At 30.5% G+C, this 27,391-nt stretch overlaps 1 protein-coding gene across 1 annotated transcript in view; it reads left to right on the top strand.

The window, feature by feature from the left end:
- Positions 1 to 27,385, top strand: part of LOC113366326 (protein AF-10-like) — a 30,066-nt gene extending 2,681 nt beyond the window's left edge. Inside the window, exons 2-14 of the mRNA XM_026607916.1 lie at positions 1,797 to 2,041; positions 5,864 to 6,169; positions 8,626 to 8,911; positions 11,559 to 11,980; positions 14,612 to 15,023; positions 17,579 to 17,675; positions 19,842 to 20,066; positions 20,139 to 20,319; positions 20,397 to 20,571; positions 21,922 to 22,071; positions 23,277 to 23,385; positions 23,460 to 23,592; positions 26,646 to 27,385. Of these exons, the coding sequence (XP_026463701.1) occupies positions 1,797 to 2,041; positions 5,864 to 6,169; positions 8,626 to 8,911; positions 11,559 to 11,980; positions 14,612 to 15,023; positions 17,579 to 17,675; positions 19,842 to 20,066; positions 20,139 to 20,319; positions 20,397 to 20,571; positions 21,922 to 22,071; positions 23,277 to 23,385; positions 23,460 to 23,592; positions 26,646 to 26,702 (2,798 nt within the window). The 3' untranslated portion in view covers positions 26,703 to 27,385. The remainder of the gene's footprint in view (positions 1 to 1,796; positions 2,042 to 5,863; positions 6,170 to 8,625; positions 8,912 to 11,558; positions 11,981 to 14,611; positions 15,024 to 17,578; positions 17,676 to 19,841; positions 20,067 to 20,138; positions 20,320 to 20,396; positions 20,572 to 21,921; positions 22,072 to 23,276; positions 23,386 to 23,459; positions 23,593 to 26,645) is intronic.
- The last annotated feature ends 6 nt before the right edge of the window (positions 27,386 to 27,391 follow it).

The following is a 27,391-nucleotide window of genomic DNA, read 5'->3' as shown; positions in this document are numbered from 1 at the left end:
AAGCGGTTTCGGAGATCTAGTGAAAAAAAGTAAAAAAATGCCATTTGGCGCTCTGAAATGATCATTAGACATGTGTACATCAAATTATCAGATATTTTATAGAGATTTTAATAATGTGTATCAATTTTGTTACAATTTTTTTGGGTTCCGTAGCAAGATTTGAATTTTTAAAGTTCACCTATACGGTTCAAACAAATTTCAAAATTTCCGGAATTTTTTTTCAAAATTTTCAAAAATATACAAAGTTGTATACTTCATATATAAATTTTAAATTTACAATTCAGTTTGAAAATGTATATATTTCAAATGCGTTATTCTAATCGTAAGAAATATATCCTCAGAGGGATTCATTCGGTATCTCTTCTTAATGTAAACATTCTCAAGCGTTTTGAGCGATAAAATTGTCACTGTATATTATATGAACGAATAAATATATAGCAATTATAATTATCTCTTCGAAAATATTTAAAACAATTATTTTTAATCATCAATTAATATTTACTTTTAACTTCCCGTAGGGCAGTTATAGTAATGGGCCGAAAATCGAAAATGAAAATTTTTGCATTTCTCGACGTTTTGAAGGTTTCTGAACATTTTACTGGCACACCTCAGAAAAAATGGATATGTGTGTGTGTGTGTTTTGTATGTTCGCATTTTTTCGTCCACGTTTTCGGGCGCACGGATCAACCGATTTGAATGGTTTAAAAAACATTCGATTCCTATTGATAGGGAGATGTGCTGATTAGTTTTTGGCAAAGGCAGGTCCAGCCGTTACGGAGATATAGAGCAAAGAGTGCAGAAAATAGAAATCGAGTTTTTGAGAGAACCGGATCATCCGATTCGTATGATCCAAAAAACATTCAGTTCGTAATGACGGGGAAAGGTGGTTATTAGTTTTTGGCAAAGGTAGGCCCAGCGGTTTGGGAGATACAGAGCTAAATGTTAAAAAATGGCAGTTTTTGAGAGAATAAAGCGTCCGATTTAAATGAGTCAAAGAACTTTCTGCTCGTTTCAACAAAATAATTGCTTTCGGAAAAAAAATTTTGTTTCTATTTTTTTTTCAAAAAATATTTTTGTAATTTTGGATTAAAAATTCAAAAAATTACTCAGGCTAAGCACAGTCTAAGCGTCACTCTGGTGCAAATATTTACTCAAGTGCGTTTAGACTGTTTATGTGAACTATGTGAAAATGACTGGAGCACTTTTCCAATTTTGTGAAAACTATTGAAAAATTTGAAAATGCCGCCAGCTAAGCACAGTATAATTGAAAATGTCGCACAGAATTATTTGCAAATGTGTTTAGACTGTGACTATGCCGGAGCAATTTTTCAATTTTGTGTAATTAGGCAACTTAGGTATTTTTTTAAAATTGAATTCGAAATGAAATGACGATTGTTAATGTTCTGGAGATAAATTGATTTATGATTTATGATTTACATTTGATTTGCTCAGATATAACATAGCAAAGATAGCAAAAATAATGAAAGTTACAACAGTATTTGTAATAATATATTTGAAAACGTTTGAAATGTCTCGAATATTTTATTACGATACGGGAAGTTCAAGCAATTTGCCTTAAGGCACTATGCCATACACCACTAGTATTAATTTTTTTTCTCAAATATTTAATTCTGGTACGGGTAGTTCAAGCAAATTACCTTAAGGCACGATGCCATACACCACTAGTATTAATTTTTTTTCTCAAATATTTAATTCTGGTACGGGAAGTTCAAGCAATTTGCCTTAAGGCACGCCGCCACTTACACCCAGTTCATTTATTATCTTTTTTCTCCTAGCCTGCTACGGAATAGTGACCGTGCCGACTGGTCCCTGGTACTGTCGAAAATGCGAGAGCCAGGAGAGGGCTGCCAGGGTCCGCTGCGAGCTGTGCCCTTCGAGGGACGGAGCCCTAAAACGGACCGACAATGCTGGTTGGGCGCACGTCGTGTGCGCCCTCTACATTCCAGAAGTCCGGTTCGGAAACGTGACGACGATGGAGCCGATCATCCTGCAGCTGATACCGCAGGAGAGATTCAATAAGGTAAAAGACGATACATGGTGAAAGAAATTTATATATCTATTTTTTGATTTAGTTGTTAATTTTGTTTGTTGAGATATATAAGTAAGTTCTTATGGGGCGATACATCAAAGAATAAAAAGCAAAGATTTATAAATTCATCTTTAATTCCAAACGTTTCGACATTCAATTCAATGTCATCATCAGTGGATATCAACGTTGGTAGGTTACATCTAGAGAAGTGTACACAACACTAGAAATTAGCGTATAACATTTATACTAACACTTATATATATATATATATATATATATATATATATATATATAAATTATCTTTTTGAAGTAAAACTTATTCAGGCGCGACTAGGGTGTAAATCCGTACAAATGCAACCGAAGTGCGTTACAGCAGAGTCGAGTGCCAATGATTCGTTATTCGCTCTCGATGATATCATTTCTATACGGGTCAATTGTGATTACTCGTCGCGTATGTGAATAGAGATCTGTCGTTGTATGCGTACCGATATCAACAAGGAAATCGGCATAGATATATAAACATTTTAAAGCTACATCGTAGTACAAATCTTGATTTAATATAAAATGCCCGAATAAGAAGAAGATTTTACCCCGTTCCTTGAAAATAATAAAAAAAACTAGTTGGTATTGGTATTTTGCCTTGAGACAAGTTACAAGAACTTCCCGAAATGTGTAAATAATCGACTCAATCAATAAAAAATAAATTAATTTATGAGTAATTAAAAGTATTCCGAGTGGATTTATTGTACATAATTGAAAACGAACGAACACGTTAACCCGGTCGGAGTATTTTCTAAGAGCAAATTTTCGAAAATCAATAATTTTAATTAATCAATAATTATATTTGAACCTGTTTTCGTAGGACGTTAATGGTTTAGTATGTTCATTGAGACCAAGTAATCTATCGTTATACCAAGTAAATCATCTAATTTTATTTTTAACAAACGTCCAAGAAACTTCTCATTTTCTCAAACTTTTAATTTTTAAAATTAAACTACTAAAGGTAAGGCCGTAATATTTTAGTAAGTACTATAAGACCATAATATATTTCGCAAAAAAAAGTCCCATTCAAATCGGCTTAAATTTTTTTTTCAACAGTTAATTTTCCCCTAAAACTAATCAATATCATTCCCAACTAATATCTTTCGAACAGTTTTTGATTTTTTGAAATCGATTCGGTAGTTTGAGCTTAAATGTGGACGAAAATGTTTGTAACCAATAAATGTTTGTTTGTAAACAATACTACAATGGGTGTAAAATTACTACAATGGGTGTAAAATTACTACAATGTTTGTAAAAATACTACAATGTTTGTAAAAATACTACAATGGGTGTAAAAATACTACAATGGGTGTAAAATTACTACAATGTTTGTAAACAATGGGGGTAAAATTACTACAATGGGTGTAAAAATACTACAATGGGTGTAAAATTACTACAATGTTTGTAAACAATGGGTGTAAAATTACTACAATGGGTGTAAAAATACTACAATGGGTGTAAAATTACTACAATGTTTGTAAACAATGGGTGTAAAATTACTACAATGGGTGTAAAATTACTACAATGGGTGTAAAATTACTACAATGTTTGTAAACAATACTACAATGGGTGTAAAAATACTACAATGGGTGTAAAATTACTACAATGGGTGTAAAATTACTACAATGTTTGTAAACAATGGGTGTAAAATTACTACAATGGGTGTAAAATTACTACAATGGGTGTAAAATTACTACAATGTTTGTAAACAATGGGTGTAAAATTACTACAATGGGTGTAAAATTACTACAATGGGTGTAAAAATACCACAATGTTTGTAAACAATACTACAATGGGTGTAAAAATACTACAATGGGTGTAAAAATACTACAATGGGTGTAAAATTACTACAATGTTTGTAAACAATGGGTGTAAAATTACTACAATGGGTGTAAAAATACTACAATGGGTGTAAAATTACTACAATATTTGTAAACAATACTACAATGGGTGTAGAAATACTACAATGGGTGTAAAATTACTACAATGTTTGTAAACAATGGGGGTAAAATTACTACAATGGGTGTAAAATTACTACAATATTTGTAAACAATACTACAATGGGTGTAAAAATACTACAATGGGTGTAAAATTACTACAATGTTTGTAAACAATACTACAATGGGTGTAAAATTACTATAATGTTTGTAAATATTACTACAATGGGTGTAAAATTACTACAATGTTTGTAAACAATACTACAATGGGTGTAAAAATACTACAATGTTTGTAAAAATACTACAATGGGTGTAAAATTACTACAATGTTTGTAAAAATACTACAATGGGTGTAAAATTACTACAATGTTTGTAAACAATACTACAATGGGCGTGAAATTACTACAATGTTTGTAAACAATACTACAATGGGTGTGAAATTACTACAATGTTTGTAAACAATGCTACAATGGGTGTAAAATTACTACAATGGATGTAAAAATACTACAATGGGTGTAAAATTACTACAATGGGTGTAAAATTACTACAATGGGTGTAAACAATACTACAATGTTTGTAAAAATACTACAATGGGTGTAAAATTACTACAATGTTTGTAAAAATACTACAATAGGTGTAAAATTACTACAATGTTTGTAAAAATACTACAATGGGTGTAAAAATACTACAATGTTTGTAAAAATACTACAATGGGTGTAAAAATACTACAATGGGTGTAAACAATATTACAATGTTTGTAAAAATACTACAATGGGTGTAAAAATACTACAATGGGTGTAAAATTACTACAATGTTTGTAAAAATACTACAATGGGTGTAAAAATACTACAATGGGTGTAAACAATACTACAATGGGTGTAAAGTTACTACAATGTTTGTAAAAATACTACAATGGGTGTAAAAATACTACAATGTTTGTAAAAATACTACAATGGGTGTAAAATTACTACAATGTTTGTAAAAATACTACAATGGGTGTAAAATTACTACAATGTTTGTAAAAATACTACAATTGGTGTAAAATTACTACAATGTTTGTAAATATTACTACAATGGGTGTAAAATTACTACAATGTTTGTAAACAATACTACAATGGGTGTGAAATTACTACAATGTTTGTAAAAATACTACAATGTTTGTAAAAATACTACAATGGGTGTAAAATTACTACAATGTTTGTAAAAATACTACAATGGGTGTAAAAATACTACAATGTTTGTAAAATTACTACAATGTTTGTAAAAATACAAAAATGAAGTGTTTTTTAGTTGAACTTCTCTAAGTAAATGAAAGTGAATCCGCAAATTATCCGTTTCATTGAAGTGCTCATTGGTAAACCACATTTTTTGTTTTTTGGTCTGACGTCGTTAACACAAACAAAGCGGATGGTTTTCCAACTCGTGAGCAGGCAACGTATAACTGCCCATGTGAAAACCAATGATTTTCTAAATAATCTATTTGAAATTTATCCCGCAAACACTAAGCGATTGGCATTGCGACTTGTTATTGCAAACGCAAGGCGAACTGGAAATTGCAATCGTTTGAAGGCAAACGGAAGACCAGTCGGAATCATTGGTATGTCACCAAATCGCCAACAATTTTTGATTGAATGGTGAAATTTAGTGCGTGTACATCATTATTCTTTGCAGTAAGAATTGCTCGTTGCCTTAACCTAGCATAATTCTGATAATTCTCACTAATGTCATTACTCGAATTTTTAATTACGGTACGGGAAGTTCCAGAAATTTGCCTTGAGGCACGATGCCATACACAGCACTAGTATATTCATATATCAATTATCTTTTCTTTCAGACATGTTACATATGTCAAGACATGAGCAAAGGCACCAGAGCGAGTATCGGTGCATGTATGCAGTGCAATAAATCGGGATGTCGAATGCAATTCCATGTAACCTGCGCTCAGGCCCTGGGTCTTCTGTGCGAAGAGGCTGGAAACTATTTGGATAACGTCAAATATTGCGGATATTGTCAGCATCATTATAGCAAACTGAAGAAAGTTGGAAATATTAAGGTTATACCTCCTTATAAACCTGTGGCCACGGAGCATAACTCGAGCGACAGCTCACCGGAGAAGGAGATGGACTCGCAAAACGCAACGGTAAGGGAAATATACAAATATATATATATATATATATATATATATATATATATATATATACTTGCTGACCCGGCAAACGTTGTTTTGCTAAGTAAGGTATATTCTAAACAATTTCTAGAGAATCAAAAATATTAACACTTCAAGTGTATAATGATGTGTTGTTTGAATGCTATATACAATGAGCAATGATTATAAAAACAATAAACCCCATTAGTTTGTCTATATTTTGTCAACTGGAAGTTTTATCCACTTTCTATAGAAATCATGGTATAATCCAATCCAAGTCTTTTTTAGTCTTTCGACTTATTGATTACGTTTTAAGATTTTCAGATTTATTTTGGATTCTGGATTTTGTGTATAATTGTAAATATACTACTGAGCTTATACAAAATTTTCAAATTTTTGCGAGGAGAGATAGAAAATGTATTAAGTATTTCTTCTTTGACCTGCTTTTTAAAAAGTTTCAAGTAACACTCGATGAATTAAAGTGAATTTAATAAAAAATATATATGTAGAGCAGGGCTTTGACTTTGAGCAAATATAAACCATATTGTGAAAACCAAAACAATTATATCACAACAAATAACACATTTTAAACGAACAATTTTCTGACTACGTTCAGTAAAACTGTCAGCTACTTTGTCATTGTAGAAATGTGCTTTTTTGATGTTTTTCAAAAATTTGTTATCTGTTTACCCTATAGGCGGGGTAACTTGAAACGGGCAGGTGGCAAAAAGGTTTAAAGCCTTATTATAATTTTAAAGGTATTTTACAAAATAATTACATTTTCAACTAATGCTAAAAACTACCAACGGAAGAAAATACTTTTATTATGGATTTTCAAAAATTACCGTTTTCAAATCAAGGTTATAGCTGGTTATACATCTTTTTTCCTCAACTTTCAAATATTGTTATTAAACAATGCTTAACTTTACTAATTTTTGACACATCGTTGGTAGACTTTTTTAACCCCGGACTTTCATATATTTCTATCTATTCTTCGATAAATTCTGGGAAATTGTAACTGGGAAAATGTTATTCGACAAAATGTCTCTTTGATTGATACCAAATTCAGGTTCTGAATTAAAATAACATAAATAAAAATTAATATAACCTAGAAAATGTTTTATAAATACCAATGAGTATATAATTATACAAATGAGATCTTTCAGAGCACTGTACTTGAAAAAAATATGATTTGCAAAAAAAGAGTGCTACAACGCCAAAAAGTGCATTTTTATATTAACATTTCAAAAAAGTTGATATTGTTGAGTTTGTAGTGACACGTGCGGCTTTATTACATAATTTTACTGAATTACAAATTTATAGCTGTTTTAGTAAGAAACATGTGTGATTTTATATTTTTATATTTAGTACACACATTAAGAAATAACATACTAAAATTTTGTAACTCTAATATAACGTTTTATATTTTTAAATATTTTTCAAAATACTCATCAAACCGTGGACTTGCCACTATTGCAAGAGTGCATTTTTTACAAAATTGCACATTTATAGCTTTTTTGTTAGAAACATACATGATTTTATATTTTTATAATCGAGTACATATATTAGATAATAACATACTGAAATTTCATAGCTCTAATATAATATTGTATATTTTTAAAACATTTTTCAAAAGTGCTTCTCATATCATATCCAACCGTCGATTCGCAACTAATAAAAATAGAGTATGCAAGTGTGCAATGCAATTTTTTAGTTTATTCTGTTAGAAACATATTTGATTTTATATTTTTATAATTCAGTACACACATATTAAGAAATAACATACTATAATTTCATAACTGTATTACAACGCTTTATATTTTTGAAATATATTTTAAGCCGTCAATTTGTTTACGTTAAAACGTTTACTAACATTTTTGTACGAACAAAACTACTCACTACAATTTAATCATAATTAAATAATATTTACGTAAAACATCCTATCAAACGTAATTGAACATTATCTGTCAAAAGTTTGACATTTGACGTATTAGCCACCGTCCATTGTTTTATTTAAATTACGCTTCTACAAAAATTTTCAAATTAAAAATGTAAAGTTTGTACGCGATTTTGAAATAATATCTCACCTTTCCGACCATCTCTGGATTGGCACGAATTGTTCAAGACTAAGACTGGCCAAATCGGTTTAGCCGATATATATATATATATATATATATATATATATATATATATATATATATATTAATTTTATATCTGGAAGACTCTCTTAAAGATCACTTGGTGTATAATTTTATTATAAAATTTCCAATCTTATCTCTGAAGAGGCGAGCTTTATGTTTGATCATCTGTCTGTCTGTCTTGGAAATTGATTGACTCTATTAATAGATAGTATACTGGCCAAATCGGTTTAGCCGTTTTCGAGTTTTACCGAATTTGATCGAGAGCTCCATTTTTATATATAAGATATTACAATTTTTTTTTTTTTTTAGACCTCCATTATCCAAAACCCGACAAATCAGTCCACAAAAACCAACGTGGTTGTGCCCACTAGTGCTGCTCCCAAGTTGGATGCGCAGCCTTCGAAGAACACAAACAGAAAATCTATATCTTCGAGCAGTGGGAAAAGTACGCAGAATCCACCAAGCAGTTTGCCAGCAGGAACTGTAACCACTAATTTAACAGGAGGAAGTACCGGGACAACAAATCCACTGATCTCCAAGAACGTTATGGTTAACCTGAGCAAGGATAAACATATAACGAAGTCGATCAAAAGTGGTAAGTGTTATATTTAATACAAAAACTCACATACCGTTTAATTTTTTACGCGGCTTAGCGGGCATTCATTAATCACGTGATAGATTTTTTAAGGATTTTTGGACCCTTCAATTCAAAATTCAAAATTACGCCCCTCCCCCAACAAACATACACGTGTATTTTTAGTTACGGGAAAAAATGGTAAAATTTCTTTTTTTTTTTTTTTTGAAAATGTTTAGATTTTTTTTAAAAAATCAGGTAAAAAATGGATGCACGTGATATCAAACTATACCCCTTCCTCTTTCTCGTGATTTTTTGTCAAACCCCCGTCCGACTAAAAAACCTCACGCCCCCTTACTAGCCTTTTTGTTTTTATGTCATCGCCTGTCTAGCTTCCACAGTTGTATGTGAAATATATTATATTTAGAATAGGGTAGGGCGGGGCATAAAGGTCCAATGTGGCTTTGAACAATTGTATTGTGAAAACCAAACCAATTATACCACACAAACAATACAAATCAAACAAACACCTGTCTGACTATGTTCAGTAATACTCCCAGCAAATTTTCATCATTGTAGAACTGTGTTTTCTTTGCTGTATTTCAAAATTTTGTCACTCGGTCCTTTTTACTTCATAGGCGGGGTAAAAAAGATAGCCAGAAGGCAAAAACATCTATTATTATATTTTTCATTTTTAAGCGGTTTTTCGCAATAATAGATTAAAACTTATAAATGTAAATATTAGGTTGTCAAATATCTCCCTTCCGCCTTTTTGTATTATAAACCAAGAGCAAAAAAGCGGAAGGGAGATATTTGACAACCTAATATAATGAACTCTTACTACTATCATAACATTTCTCTATTAATAGTGGAAGTCACTAAAATAAGATAGAAAAAGAATTCTACTGACGAGTAAACTAAATAAAAAAATGGATCTAGTGACCAGCCAACAGTAAAATATTATTTGAATGACAACTGACCATATTTATTAAAAAAGCTCCACCAATGATGATACTGAAATAAGATAAGAAGGGACTCTACTGACGAGCAAACTAGAAAATGAACTCTACTGACTCATGTCCAGGGGAAAGGAACTTTACTGCCAATCAATTGTAAAATATATTTGCCATAGGGATACTACTAATGATATAAGATAAGACAACATTCTACTGATGAAAAACAGAATATGAAAAGAAACTCTACTGACGAGTTAACTAAGAAGAAAATAGACTCTACTGGTGAAACTGAAACAACGTACAAAGGAACTCTACTGGCGAGGAAACTAAAAAAATTAACTCTACTTCCTGACTATAAAGAAAATAGGAAACAGGAACTTAATTGAAGAGCAAACTGAAAAAGAAAATACCTAATGGACTCTACTGACGAGCAAACTAAAAAATTAACTCTGGGCTAAAAAAAGGAATAGAAAAAAGGAACTCTACTGACGTGCAAACTGATAGAAGGTGAAACAAACTCTACTGACGATGAAACTGAATCAAGAAAGAAGGGATTCTACTGAAGAGCCAACTAAAAAAAATGAACTCTACCTCCTGAAAAAACAAGAATAGGAAATTGAACTCTACTGACTTAATGGCAGAGTAAAAAGTCTTTTGGCGGTGGAACAGAAACAAAACAAAAAGGGATTCTACTGACGAGAAAACTAAAAAAAATGAACGCTACTCAACTAGTGAAAACTCTGACTCTACTGACGAGCGAACTAAAAAAAAATAAACACTATCTTCTGAGTAAAACAATAATAGAAAAAAGGAGCTTTACTGACTGACACTGAAAAAAATAAAAAGGGACTCTACTGACGAGCAAACTAAAAAAAATGAGCACTACCTCCTGACTATACAAAAATAGGACGAAGAAACTAGTTTACTAATAAGTAAACTAATAGAAGAACAAAAAAGATAAGTAGGGACTCTACTGACGAGCAAACTAAAGAAATAAATTTTATTGATTTCTTGACTAAAAAAAAAATATAAAAAGCTCTACTCACGAGCAAATTGATAGAAGAGGGAAATAAACTCTACTGACGAGCAAACTACACTAAGAGAAAAAAGTTCTGTAAAAATCTCTTTTTTTAAATATATTTTCCTTTTTTATTTACTATTTACTTATCGTGAACATTTTGAATCCTGTTGAAAGTTTTGAAAACATTTGTAAAATTTTAATATTGACAATTTTTTAAAAAATGACGGTTTTAAATATTATCAAATTTTTCTAAAAGTTTGAAGTTTTTTTGATATAACTGATATTTTTTTGGTATTTTAGAAACATTATGAAAACTTGGAAATGCCGGTGTAAATTGCAAAGGTGTAAATAAAAAATCTGTTGAATCTAACTTAAAAATAACAATACATCTTATAACATATTTAAATAATATATACTTATATTTGATTAAGGTACCGAAAACTAAACAACAGTTCTCAAAACAAATAAAAAACAAAAATACTTTTGTTAGAAAATTGACAATGTGGTCGTGAATCATTATTAGTTAATCTTATATTAGTGAGGTCGCCCCATATAAGACCGTGGCTGGTTGCAGCCCTTTTGCCCTGTGCTTTAAAATAGTATCGTTAAAAAATACTTGGAGCGTTCGGCCCTAAATTATTATTTAATTTTTTGTATATTTTCTTTATTCTTGTGTTTTTTATCATTTCAGCAACAAATCCATCAAAAGTCTCAGACAAGGATAAAAACAGCAAATCCTCAAAGATCTCAACAAGTTCCTCGAGCTCGAGTTCATCATCGTCCACAAATATCACATCGAGTAAATCCTCGAAGGATACTCCCGAAGCTGATCGCAAAACGCCGAACATCTTAGATAAACCGAGCGGCGATAAAATGGCTCCGAAGAAGGAACAGAAAGTCCTCCAGACCACTCAGGGGACCTTTTCAGAAGGCAATATTGTGGTCAACTCTGAGCAAGATGTTAAGGTGAATCAGGGTCAATTGAAGAAACGGAAAGCTGACTCGAGGACTTCGACGCCCGTGCCTGATAATCAGGCTGGTGACAGTGTTGTGCCGACCAGTTGTAATGTTATTGTTACGCCGATGGATACTAGGGACGATCCTCACAAAAAGGTAAGAAACTAGTTGGTATCGGCATTTTGCTTTGAGGCAAGTTACATGAACTTCCCGATATGTGTAAATAATCGACTTATTCAATAAAATATAAATTAATTTATGAGTGATTAAAAGTATTCCAAGTGGATTTATTACACATCATTGAAAACGAACGAACACGTCAACTCGGAGTATTTTCTTAAAGCAAATTTTCAAAAATCACAAATTTTTATAATTATACCAGTTTGTGTAGGACTTTAATGGTTTAGTATGTTTAATAAAACCAGGTACTCTATCATTATACCAATTAAATCGTCTAATTTTAATTTTAACAAACGTCAAAAAAACTACTCTTTTTCTCAAACTTTGATGAATTTTTAAAATTACACTACTTGTCCTAAGGCCGTAATAATTCAGTAAGTTCTATAAGACCATAGTATATATCGTCAAAAAAAAGTTCCATAAAAATCGGCCTAAATTCTTTTTCAACAGTTAATTACAAGAAAACGGCTCGGTAGATTTTCACCTAAAACTAATCAGTATCATTCCCAATTAATATCTTGCGAACAGTTTTTGATTTTTTAAAATTGGTTCGGTAGTTTGAGGTTAAATGTGGACGAAAAGTTTAACACTTTTTTTCAAATTACAAAGAAATGGCTTGGCCGTTCGCTGTACAAAACTGAGAAAAAATAATCCACATCAAAATACATCGATTGGCTTTTAAATTTTTGAAATCGGTTCAGGCGTTTTTGAGCAAAAGTCGATGAAAATTATAATTTTGACAAACGCCAAAAAAACGACACTAATTTTTGCAAACTTTGATGATTTTTAAAAATTAAACGACTTGTCGTAGGACTGTAATATTCTAGTATGCTCTATAAGACTATGGTATCTACCGTCAAAAAAATAATAATGAAAATCGTCGATTTTTTTTTGTAAACTTTATTACAAGAAAACGGCCCGGCCGATCTTTACCAAAAACTAATCAGCACGATTCCCAACCAATATCTTTCAGACGGTTTTTGAATTTTCATAATCGATTCAGAATTGCGGACTAAAACGTGGCCGAAATTTTTTTTACTTTTCTGCGATTTACAAAGAAACGGCTCGCCCGATCGTCGTACAAAAGTTAGAAACGCTAGTCCTCATCGAGATACATAGAATGGCTTTTAAATTTTTGAAATCGGTCCAGCCGTTTTTGAGAAAACGTCGATTTACGGCAAAAAATCTGTTCACACACACACACACAATACTTTTTCCAAATTTGGTCTCATTCGATTCAGAATGGCTTGAAACGTCGAGAAAACATAAAATTAGCATTACGGATTTTTTGATGAAAACATAAACTTCTTCTTCGGGAAGTTAAAAAAATCAAATTTTTCAAAATAGTTAAATTTGTTCAAAAATTTCAAAATTTCTCAAAAATCTCAAATTTCAAATTTCTCAAAGTTTTGCAAAGTTTTTTTTTTCAAAATTTAGTTTTCGGTACGGGAAGTTTCAGCAATTTGTCTTAAGGCAGGATGGCATGCACCACTAGTTTAATTTGTTTTAAGGCAAAATGCCACGTACACCAGTCATTTCTATGTCAGAATTTGGTTGATACTAGGGTTTATATAAATACCGACATTTCAGAAAACCGGTTTTCGAATTTTAATTTTGCTAAAAAAACGGTTTTAGCCGGTTTTCGAATTTTATATAGAAAATAAATTTTTGCTCGAATATTCTGTAATTTGTCCGCAAATTTAGTGGAATTTAGAATAGTATTTGACTGAATTTATTTATTGCTCAATTTTATGGGTAGTAAACAAAATTATTTTAATTTTAATTAGTAGAACTAAAAAATAATAGTTTATCTTGATTAAATAATTTTGAAAATAATTATTCGTTATTCATGCATCATTTTTACATATAAGAATGAAAATATTTTTATGATAGTGAAAGGAAAGTTTTCGAATAAATAAAAATACTACATTTTTAAATAAAATTAAAAAAATAGATACATACTTTCAATCAATCAATTTTAGTTTTAAAAACAATTAAGCTAAACTCGGGTATGGCCTGTTCCGAGCAATTTTAATTAATTAATTTTAAACATTTTAGTTGTTTTTATTGTTTAATAAAATATGATTTCAAAAAACTGAGAACTTCTATCGAATTGCTACTGAAATAGAAAATACTCTCATACTTGCGACCGAACTAGGCTTAATTGTTATTAAAGCCTGATATAATAATTATAAGCTTTTTGTTATTTTAATTGTGGCTTCTAGGGCTTAAAACTCTTTTTTTTTAAGTTTGAGTAGAGGAAGTTACTTCTTCAAGAAGAAGTCACACTGATTTAAGTTAAAATATACTCTGGTATAAAAATCTAAATTAATATATACAAAACCTTTCTGGGAACCATTGCAGACTGATAAGATATCAAATGCTATTAAACCGATATGATTTCCAAATTCAAAACGCTTTTATCTATCTTTTATATTTGGCTATATTCGTCATTTTCCATTTATACAGTAAAAACCGACTTTTTTTTACTAAAAAACCGCTTTTCGAATCCCATAATTTTCAACAAAAAAACGGTTTAAAAACCGGTTTTTGAAAACCGACAAACCCTAGTTGATACCATCTATCTATCTATCTATTATTTTTCAGATAAAAACAGAACACAGCCCATCTCCTCCCCTAGCCCAAGACGGTGCCGCATACAACCAACTGAAAATAAACACAATGCTAGCTCCAGCAGTCCCAAAAACAGAAGTCATAAGTCCCACACCTCCTCCACCAGTCTCGCAGCCCACAAGTATCGTTGTATCAGTCCCTTTGGCCACCGCCAGCCCGGCGATGAGCCAGATGACCACCAATCTGTATCAGCACATATCCAGAGAACAGCAAGGAGAGATGAACAGGTTGAGTCCGGCGAATGCGTTTCTGGATAGGAGCAGTCCTATGAATCCTGCCGGAATGGAACCGAGGGCGTCGAATAGTCCTAACACTATGCAGACTGTGCTGGCGCAAGGACACCAGATCGGAGCTGTTGCCACGTTGGCTTCGCAGCAGTCGATAGGCAAGGGATAGAATATAATTGTAACAGATATATACACCTAAGTCTGTTTTTACACGGTAGATTGGTTCCAGAAGAAGCCGTGTAAAAAAAAAAACGTGTAAAAAAGACATTTTGATTTTATACAAAAATGGGCGAATTGTTCCTAATCTCTAAAGCCTATTAAAATTAGTGAAAAACAAGGATTTTTAAGAACAAGAATTCATGTTTATTTTATTAAATCAAATATATAATGCTTATTTTCACAAGCATAGTAATTAATGATAAAAAAGATATGCACTCTAATCTTAAAAGTAATATAAATTAAATGTATGACAAGTTCAGGAACTAAAAAACTATGTTGTGAACGAAAAGAATAGGTTATTCAATTTTTAAGGTTTCCCTAAATTAGTGCTATCCACATTTGCTTTGACCAGTAAAAATTGTTTGTACGCGCTAAAGGGGAATTCACTTAAATCTTTAATCTAGTGTTCGCAAACTATCGATACTATCGATGGTTTCAGACTTTTTTCTTTAATAAATACATTTTTGTGATATGAACATACATCGCAGAAAATTAAATTTGACAAAAAAATTTAGGTACATAAAATTTCAAATCGTGCTAAATGGAATAAAATCGTGTAAAAAAATTAAAAACATTCAATTTTCAAACCGTATTATATCAAAACCGTGTGCAAAAAGACCGTTTAAAAACAGACTTAGGTATATATCTATATATATATATATGAGTAAGTTCTTCAAGGGCAATACATCAAAAAAGGCAAAGATTTAGAAGTTAATCTTTAATTTTTTCCAAACGTTTCGACATAGGATTTTATGTCATCATCAGTGGATATAAATATGGTCTTATATCAGTAACTAGCGCATGGCACATAATTTTGCACTATCATATATACACTAACTTGTTTTTTGTTTTTGTTGAACAGAGCATAGCAAAATATTTGTGAAATATAATATATTTTGCACGGAGAAAGTAGTTTATGCGTACATTTCCGAGGCGATAATGCCACATGTCTTGACAGACTATGTTTATATCCACTGATGATGACATAAAATCCTATGTCGAAACGTTTGGAAAAAATTAAAGATTAACTTCTAAATCTTTGCCTTTTATTTGATGTATTGCCCTTGAAGAACTTGCTTATATTTCTCACACATCAAAACTAACTTCTTTAACATATATATATATGTATATATATATATATATATATATATATATATATATATATATATATATATATATATATATATTAAACATATTGATTGTTTCTTTTCCCAACAGTAAATCCAATAATAAAAAACAATTTGTTTTTTTCAAGATGTTTAATAACGACGTTTTGGAACTAGATACGTTCCATCATCAGATTTATTCTGTCAAATACAATGTTTTTTAAAACTATTGATTAACATTAATTAATGATGGTCATTACAGATTAATTAGAAAAAATTATAAAGGAATGGATTATGTACCAGTGTAAAGAGTAATAAAAATTAACTAAAAAAGGTTTTATATAAAATTGAGAAGCAAAAATTATTTACCTGTAATAATTTATATATCCATATCACTAATATTTTTTGTTAAAAACGCTCGATTTTTTCTGAGGATATTTGTAAATGTTTTTGGCTTCACAAGACTTTGTAACACACTGTTATGGAGTTCTGTCGGCCAGATGAAAGGGATATGTACGAAATTTAGGCAAAAATAATTTTTTATAGCTCTTGAATTGGTAATTTACAAAAAATGGGAATGTATTGCTTCAGCAAATGTTGAGAAATATTATTATGTATATAAACATGCACATACATATGCACACCTACATACACATACATGCATATGCATATATCCATATATTCATGTACATACAATTATATACACGAACATACACGCTAGTACATGTATATAGTGTATATACAAAAACATACATATAAGCACATATATGGATGTGCATATATTACTACATATACACATGTATATATACACACACAATTATTAAAGGATTAATCGTTTTTAATTAGGTTTAAAAAATTTAGATACGAATCATGAATGATGTTATGATCTGATCTTTTATTAACACAATTTGAAGAATCCAAAAAGATTAAACTGCTTTCAGAAAAGTCTTTTAAAAGTACAATTCTCTCTATATAAAATATTGGGTTCAAAGGTAAAAATATGTGAATTTTCAATGGAATGTTGGACATTCCATTGATTGGCAAAGAGTGCTTTGGAAACTTGTGCTGATGATGGAACGTATCTAGTTCCGAAACGTCGTTATTAAACATCTTCAAAAAACAAATTGTTTTTTATTATTGGATTTACTGTTTGGAAAAGAAACAATCAATATATTGAAAAAATCCAGGACTTATCTATTGAATATATATATATATATATATATATATATAAGGTTGTCAAATATCTCCCTTCCGCCTTTTTGTATTATAAACCAAGAGCAAAAAAGCGGAAGGGAGATATTTGACAACCTAATATAATATTAATATTATATTATATATCTTTTACCAAAAAGGATTCAGTTTTTGTTACATTCCAGATGTCGATTCAGAAGAAAACCTTCATCGAAATGAAGGAGGTGGTGGCGGCGGAGGTCTAAAAATTGGCTTTGAGAAACAAATTAAAACCGAAGATGCAAAAAGATCCAGGTATGTTATTTTTTTTTATTCAATATTTTTTTTTGTAGATTCCATATGAAAATAGTTGTCGTGTTGATGTGATTTTATAGAAACATTTTCTACCTATTAGCTGGGTTTCATTGAATGAGAATTGTTTTAGGCCTTTAATGTAAATATTTTTTGCATGGGAATAGAATTTTTTCATTAGTAATTGACAGTCGATGATTAATTCTCCATGTTAATAATTATGAATATATACACAAATATTTCAGACAAAGATCAATTGTTTTTATTAAAAGGTGGTAAAATTCAATTTAGAATGTTTTTTTTTTTTGTATTTTTGTTTTCAAACTACAATTTATAAAGATAATAAATAGTTTGATCTTTTTACTTAAATATCAGAAATTATTTATTTGATGTTGAAAAATATTTTTATTATATATAAGCTTTTAAATAAATTCTGCTAAAATGGAATCTCAACTTATTATTATTATTGTTATTATTATTATAGTTTCGGGTTGTATTGAAAGATAATTCATGGCCACAAATATATAGCAGAATTTATTTATCATGATATATTTAGGTATGCATATTTAAACATTCATCCTTCATCCGTTTTTCATTAAATGTGTGGACAAAATAATTACAACTTAAATTAAATTCTCATTTATTATCCATCATTACAGTTTTTTTTATCATTAATTCATCAGTCATTTATTATCCATCGTTGCAGTTTGTTTTATATATTATTGTTTATCATTTATTTTGAAAGTCGCAAACCTTGGGATTCCTAAATTTAATTTTCGTTTTCAGTATCATTACGCTAGTAATTTTTCTTGTCGTGTTTGTAACTCTTAAGTCATGATAACTTGTTAGTTTTTAAATAAATATCTTTGAATTGAAATACAACATATTTGCATGTAGTTAGTGTAGGATATAAAATACAAAATTTGTATGTAGCTAAAGTGAGCCTAAATAAACGATGCATAATAAATTCATATACAATTTAATTAACTTCCCGTATGGCAAGTTATAGTAATCGCAAAAAAATCGAAAATGAAATTTTTTATATATCTTTACGTTTCAAAGGTTTCTGAATATTTTGGCATACCTTAGAAAAAATGGATGTGTGTGTGTTCGGATACAAATTTTCGTCGGCGATTTCGGGAACACGGATCAACCGATTTGAATAATTCAAAAAACATTCGATTCGTATTGATAAGGAGACGTGCTGATTAGTTTTTGGCGAAGCCGTTTCGGAGATACGGGACAAAACGGTAACTCAGTTTTTAAGAGAACGGAGCGCCCGAGTTTAATAATTCAAAAAACATTTTTAAAGTTTTGTAAAGTTTTTTCAAAAATGTTAATCGTTTTTAAAAAAATAATAATTCTTTGTACGGGAAGTTCCAGCAATTTGCCTTAAAGCACGATGCCATGCGCCCCACTAGTTTCAATTAAATTCTACAAATGTTTTTATTACATCGTTTATCGTTTTCTCGTTATCCTATGTCCTTCGTAGTATTCGTTTTGATTTGAATTTCGCGCGCGGAAGTGTCTCGACCAAAGCGGCGCCATGAGCGGCCATCGTCGTCCCTACATCATTTGACATGTAAACATAACCTAAAATGTAAATCCGAAGCGTACCCGCTACAACATCTCGCTTTATTGCTTTTATTTCGTTTAATTTAATCCCTTCCACATTATCCGCTCTCATTAAACAGTTGTACAAAACTTTAGCGTCCTGTTCGAGTAGTTTGTGTTTTAGTGACTAATAGTTTAGTACGTTTTTCTTCTGTTCGATGTTGTGCTCGTGCCAATCCTCTTAGTACTTTCGATGTGTAGCAATGCCTGGAATTGTAGCACTTGATATTATCCACTAACGTTCCCGTAAATCAGATCTCAGAGTAGCGCCAAAAGTAACGCTGCGGACTCCCCAACTAAACCTCCCCAGCGAAATAAAAAACGAGCCAGTAATAGTAAAGTGAACAAACAGAATGCGACATCGACAAACACTTTGCCCACGACTAACAATAGCGGAGACAATGTAAATTCAATTCCGACATCATCTCCTACATCATCAACATCAACATCAACTACACAATCATCCATCATCATAACCGAGTTGAGTAATGATTTAGTAAAAGCGAAGGAGAACATTAACAACGATAATTCTGTAAATACAAATGTGAATAAAAGGTCATCGAGATCAACGCATCCGACGCCGCCTCCGCCGGTGGTGGTGGCCAGTCCAAATGTGCAAACGGGACACGTTCTGCAACAGAACAACATTGTGATGGGACTCACGCCTAAGGAGTCACCGAGCTCGAGTCCAAACCCCGACGACCAGCCGAAGAGGAAAGGAAGGAAACCTTTGGCGCAGAGTACAAGCCCACCGCCTGATACTAAACCAGACATAAAATTGTAAGAGCCCTCAACATAACCAACTTTTATTATTTATTAATATCAGTTATATTAAATTTGTTCTTTATTTAGATTTCAAAATGGAGTGCACGCCCCACACATGTTGGGCAACCAGCTGAATCCAAACAGTAACATGGCACAGAAAATGTCAGATCATTTAAATCACGAACTAGAAGCTCATAGTGTTTTTACAAGCGATCCAGACACAAATACAAGTAGTAATCTTGTAGGACCACCTTTACTGAGACATACGGTAATTTGAATAAATGAAACACATTTGAAACTATTTTTTAAACACATGCTAAAAGATTTATTTAACATAATATTTAGACAAGATCTGGAAACACAAACATGGCTGGTAATAATCCTGTCGGAAACTTGATGTCAGGTGTTACGGGGACTGGGAATACATCGGCTGTTGTTCCACAAAGTTTAGATCAGCTATTGGAACGGCAGTGGGAGCAGGGGTCACAATTTTTGATGGAACAAGCTCAACACTTTGATAGTAATAATATTATTTATGATAATAACTATATATATATATATATATATATATATATATATATATATATATATATACTAGATGACCCGACAGACGTTGTTCTGTACTCATGTCTACAATAATAATGATAATTATTGTTTTTTTAATTACTCTTCACACACAAATGCATACACATTTTACAATATGAGCGATGTTAAATGTACAACTGCTTTAAATAAAATGATGAGTCTCAATTCCCACACTATATTGGAAATTGAAGTCTTTTAAACGATATAACATAACCATAACCATAACATAACACTGGTACTTCATGTCAGATTAAATTAAATTATTTTTTTAATTATTTAAGATATCCAAAATTGCATCTTAAACTTCTACTAATCGATATCGTGAGGGCCGAATTGTATGTATTCATCTTTACTTTCCCATTTGTTGTTATAAAGTAAATTTTTTATGAATTTTAAAAATATTGTGGAAAGATTAGTAAAAGATGCGAAGAAATCATATATTGAAAAAAAAACTATATTGAAAATTTAATATCCAAATCTTGTGTTGGCGCCCCCTAAAGCGTGCGCTCGTATTTTTCGCATGCATCGCATTAAAACTAAGATCGGCGCTGATTAATACTTAATTTCATATTTTAAGTGAATTAATTTGTCATATCCTGTTCATATGTGTATCATTCAATCTGCCATACATATACTGTATCTTATATTATTTTAATTTCTGACACATCTCAGCTGCTTTTTGGCAATAATAATGTAGACATTTCATTTTTCTTATATATAATCATAAATTTACTATACATATTCTAATATTATCTAGGTTCATAAGTAGGTAAATAGAAATTTTTGGCAGATGATGGTTTTCATTTGTTTTCAATGCAAAAAATGACATGTCATTTTTTGCAATTTTTTTCATTTATTTCTACAATATTGCACATACATCCCAGTACTTTTATAATAACAAACATCCTAGGAAATTTCCTTAACAAACTTCAGAAAGATTTATCAAAACCCGCATAATCGTTTAGGAGGAGTATACAGTGAGTGCTTATAATTTAATATGAATTTTATATAATAGTAATAAAGCTCAAATGCATTCTACTATTGATTTTAGTTAGAAAACGTTTGTATGTGAAAAAGAAAAGGGCTTGTTATAGCGGTTTCCCGGCAATTATTCGATTTTTTCTTGCCGTAAGAACCATCCTTGGACTTCAACAAATATTTAAAAAAAAAAATTGGCTAAATTGGTTCAGGCGTTGTTGAGTTATGCGCTTACCAACACATTTTGCGATTCATTTTTATATATAAGAAGATATATCAATAATATTATTATTACTATTTATTACAGTTGCTTCATTACTATCTTGTCTACATCAACTGAGGACAGAAAATGTTCGATTGGAAGATCATGTTAACAATTTAGTAACAAGGCGAGATCATTTATTAGCAGTTAATGCCAGATTGGCGATACCTTTGAATCAACCTGCAGGACAACCAGGTTAGTTAAATATTGTTAACTATAACATTATTTTTATATTTAAAAAAAAAAATTAAAATGCAATATATTAAATATTAATATAGTTTCCAGTGTTTCTTTGATTTTATTACAAAAGGAAATTCACTCTTTGTCTAAGGTAGAAATAAATCATTTGTGAATTTTTATTCATGTTTTTTATCACCTAAAATAATTGATAATTATGCTTTTAATTGTTCCAAAATAAAATTCTTTATGTTTCAACAAAGATTTGAATTTTATTTATTCAACTTCCTGTAGGGCAAGTTATAGTAATCGCAAAAAAATCGAAAATGAAAATTTTTATATATCTTTACGTTTCAAAGGTTTCTGAACATTTTGGCATACCTTAGAAAAAATGGGTGTATGTGTGTGTGTGTGTGTGTGTGTGTGTGTTCGGATACAAATTTTCGTCGATGATTTCGGGAACACGGATGAAGCGATTTGAATAATTCAAAAAACATTCGATTCGTATTGATAAGGAGACGTGCTGATTAGTTTTTGGCAAAGGCAGGGTTGGCCGTTCCGAAGATACGGGGCAAAAAGTGCCGAAAACGGTAAATCAGTTTTTAAGAGATCGGAGCGTTTGATTTTAATAATTCAAAAAGCATTTTATTTGTATAACAAGATGAAGAATTTATGAAATTTTCATGAAGGCAGGTCTAACGGTTTCGGAGAACTAGTAAAAAAAGTAAGAAAAAGCCTTCTGGCGGTCAAAAATGATCATTAGACATATGCACATCAAATTATCAGATTTTTATCGAGATTTTAAGAATAAGTATAAATTTTGTTTACATTTCTATGGGTTCCGTACTAATGTTTATCCGTTAGACGGCGACGCGGCGCTTACGCGCTTCGATATTTCGTCTCTATGCAGTTAAAGCAGTGCGATTGCTTTGAAAAAAAGTTCAGAATTTTCAAAATATTTCAAAATAAATTTTTCTTCAAAAAGTTTTTTTTTTTTCAAGAAAAGTAAATTTTTGTCAAAAATCTAATTTTTTCGAAGTAAATTTTTTTCAAAAATGTTAATTTTGTTAAAAAATAATAATTTTTGGTACGGGAAGTTCCAGCAATTTGCCTTAAGGCACGATGCCATGCGCCCCACTAGTTTGAACCCCACATTTGAACTTTATTATCTTTTTATATTTGCGTTTATTTATTAAACCTTGTTATTAATTATTATCTAATAGCGACTTCTGTGTGCGAATCTGCAGCTTCAGCAACGAGAGCAATGAGGCCCATGGAAAATGGAATAGTGTCACAAGATATTTATAGGACACAACAGCAGACACAAGTCAGGTGGGAATTATAAAATTCACACAGTAAAATTTTATTTATTACAGTTTTAACTTACCAATTTTATTCATTCTTAGACATTCACCTGCAAATCAGTACCAGCAAAATTCGGCGAACATACAGCAGCATGGTAATATAAGGACAACATCGAGGGATCAAGTCCGGACAAATTACCAGCCGTATTCCGTTGTCACATCACAACAGCACCAAGTAAGTATTTAAAATTATATATTAATACTAGATTATATATTATACTAGCTGACCCGGCAAACTTTGTTTTGATAAGTAAGGTATTTTCTAAACAATTTCTAAAGAATCAAAAAAAAGAATACTTCAAGTGTATAAGGATATGTTGTTTGAATGCTATATACAATGAAGTATTATAAACACAATAAACCCCAAAGTCTACTTGTATAATAATGAGTTATATAATTTATAAAAACAATATTCGTTTGTCCATATTTTGTTAATACTATCCAACTGGAAGTTTTATACACTTTCTATAAAAATATGGTATAATTCAATCCAAGTCTTTTTTAGTCTTTAGTCATGGTTAATGTTCAGTAGTTGTTCATTTTTGCCCCACAAAGATGTGAGTTTTTAAAGTGGTTATATAAAGAAAACTGTTAAATCTCACTCAAAATTAACATTACATTTTATAAAACAATTAAATAGCGTATAGTTAAAATTTATATTAAGGGGCACAACTAGTGTAACCGCCTAAAAAAAGGTGATTCTGGGGAATTTATATTAAAAAAACTACTTTATCAATCATTTCAAAATTTTAGGAATATATTTATACATGTTTTAAGAATACATAGTAAAATTTTTGAAGAAAAAAATTAAATATTTTTTAAGTTATCGTCGATCTCCAACGACGCGACAAAAAAAGGCTCTTCACTGCTGCAGTGATTCCGGCCTTCTATGTGGATGAAATCAAAAAAAAAAAAATCTCGTTAAACTAGATAATATTATCTGTAAAATGAACTACGATGAAAAAAATAAATCAAAAATTGACAAAATGGCGGCGTTTTAAAAAAAAAGTCGAATTTTACCCAAAATTTTGGCCGTTTTTCGACTGCCAAAATTCGATTTTTGATCAGATCAAAAAATCGATAGTTCATTTTACGGAGAACTATATATAGAACATGTGAAAAAAATTGATAGTGATCGGATCATTAGTTTTTGAGTAATCACTGCAGCAAATTCGGAAAATGCTGTTTCGAGAAAAACGCGTTTAAAGATAAAATGATCGTTATATTATATACGATATATATATACTTTTTAAATAGCTGTAACTCAAAAACTATTTAAGATATCGATTTGAAATTTTTATCTATTATTTTTAAAGGTGTAATCTACCGAAATATGAAAAAAAACAAAAATCGATTTTGTGGAAATTTCACACTAGTTGTGCCCCTTAAGATCTCTTGAACTAAATCACAGAGCTCACAACCCAAAAAACTAACAACAAAAGGAAATACTTTTGTTATGGATTTTCAAAGCTTATCGTTTATCTCCCGATAGCAAATTTTCAATATTTCTCAATTTTCAATATTATATTATGATCACACGTAAATACAAATTAAGAACTATATTTTATTTATTAATTATTTTTTAACAATTTTTTTATGTGCTAAATCTTATGAATCTCATTAATATCATGCACATTGCACTTAAATTATATATTTTACATTTGTTTTGTTTGCTAATTTTGACACTTAAACCAAAACAAGGAACATCCACACATTAAAAATTAAGGATAGTAATGAAAACTTACTCTAATAAATTAAGCTTTGACTCAATTATTTAAATATATAAAAATGCTTATAATATACTGCACATTTAAGATAATATATGCAGTAAGTCAAAATGAATGTAAATATTAAGCTAAATTTCAATATATGTTCTTTAATGTCAACACAATCAAATGCCATAAGATTATTTTAAATGTATATTATCTATGTACAGTCAGTTATGCACTCAATTTACTTTATTTCTTTCACATATGCATCTAACTCAGCATCCAGTTGTCATAAGAATCAAGGTTATATCTTTTTCCCTCTACTTTCAAATATTATTGTTAAGCAAAGCTTTTTGACACATCGCTAGTGGACCTTTTTAACCCTGGACCTTCATATATTACTATCTATTCTTCGATAAATTCTGGGAAATTTTAACTGGGAAAATGTTATTTGACAAAACGTCTCTTTGATTAATACCAAATTTAGGTTCTGAATTTAAATAACATAAATGAAAAACATATAAATTAAAATGAGTATATAATTATACAAATGAGATCTTTCAGAGCACCGTGTTTGAGAAAAATATGCCAAAAAGTGCATTTTTTCATATTAACATTAAAAAAAGTTGATATTTTGAGTTTCTAGTAACACTTGCAGCCCGTTTACTAACGTTTTTGTATATAAATATAACTACGAAAAAAAACTACTTAAAACAATTTAATCATAATTAAATAATATTCACGTAAAACATCCTATTAAACGTAATTGAACATCATCTATCAAAAACTTTTGACATTTGACGTATGAGCCGCCGTCCATTGTTTTATTTAAATTACGCTTCTACAAATATGTTCAAATTAAAAATGTGAAGTTTCTACGCGATTTTGAAATAATATCTCACCTTTCCGACAACCTACTGATTAGCACGAATTTTTCAAGACTAAGACTGGCCAAATCGGTTTAGCCGTTTTCGAGTTTTACCGAATCATTCGATCGAGAGCTCCATTTTTATATATAAGATATTAATATTTTTTTCCTCCCCCACCAAACATCACATGTAATTTCAGTTACAGTAGAACTCCAATTATCCGAATTAATGGGGACCGGGACCGTTTCGGATAATCAAATATTCGGAGTTTTTTTTAAAAAATTGCCATTGGAGAGAAAAAAAGTTACGTTTTGATATTGCACTATTTTTTTATTGAATTAAATGAAAGAAACATGACATTTTCACATGTTTTAAATATAAATAAAATGTACTCATGTACAAGTTTAGAAATAAAAATCATTGTTTTGTAAACATCTCCGTCAAATCAAAACAAACAATGTGCCTACACTGGCTTTGCTGGTGGAAGAATAATAGCGCACTCAGACTTTTTTTGAACAATTTTTTTTCTGAAAGTGATTCGGATAATCGGCGATTCGGATGGTCGGAGTTTGGATAATTGGAGTTCTACTGTACATGAAAAAATTGTAAAATTTTTGATTGTTTTTTTGTTATTTTTGTCTTTTTCCCAGGTTGTGGTGAGAAGGGACGACAACCACGTCCAGGCTTCGCAAAAGCCTCCAAACTAGCACAAACTTAACGAGACTAAATTAATTAATTGGATCGATCATGTCGAAAAGCATGGCTATGGAAATTCAAATAAGACTTATTAAGAACCTAGTAGCTGTTTAGGTAAACGTAAATTTGTAGACTGATTTGATGACGAATGCTTGAGGAAACTTTAACTTTGTGTGAATGATCAATAAATGTCGAATATCGGTTCACTGTAGTACTTATGTATGAATCATGTAATTTCACCAAAAAAATCAAACGAATTGTATATATTTATGTTTCAAGTAAAAAGACAAAATACGCGTGCGTGCGTGTGTGTGAGTGTTTTATAGATGCCAAATTTGGAAATTAGAAAAGAAATTATTTTACTAATTCATTTATTTTTAATCCGCTTCATCTCAAATTGTAAATAATAATTTTTTTAACCATGTACACGGAGTCAAGTAGGCAATTTATAATGGATATACATATTTTTTTCGATACGGTGTACAGACAGATATAATTTATTATTATAATAAACAAACCACATATAAATAAAAGTTGATGTATAAAATATAAATATGGATGTGCAGTAAGAATTTACTGATTGAAATATCAAAGTTTTATTTACTGTTTACTAGTCAATATTTTCCTTCATAAAATAACAATCCAGCTATTATTTTCATATAAAATAATGCCTTAATTGAAAAAATACAGTTCAGTTAAA

Source organism: Ctenocephalides felis, unplaced genomic scaffold (genome assembly GCF_003426905.1).
Source record: "Ctenocephalides felis isolate EL2017-DRISC unplaced genomic scaffold, ASM342690v1 CF-g0.4_SCAFFOLD_01170, whole genome shotgun sequence".
Classification (NCBI taxonomy): Eukaryota; Metazoa; Arthropoda; class Insecta; order Siphonaptera; family Pulicidae; genus Ctenocephalides; species Ctenocephalides felis.
This window is presented reverse-complemented; position numbering and strand designations above follow the sequence as displayed.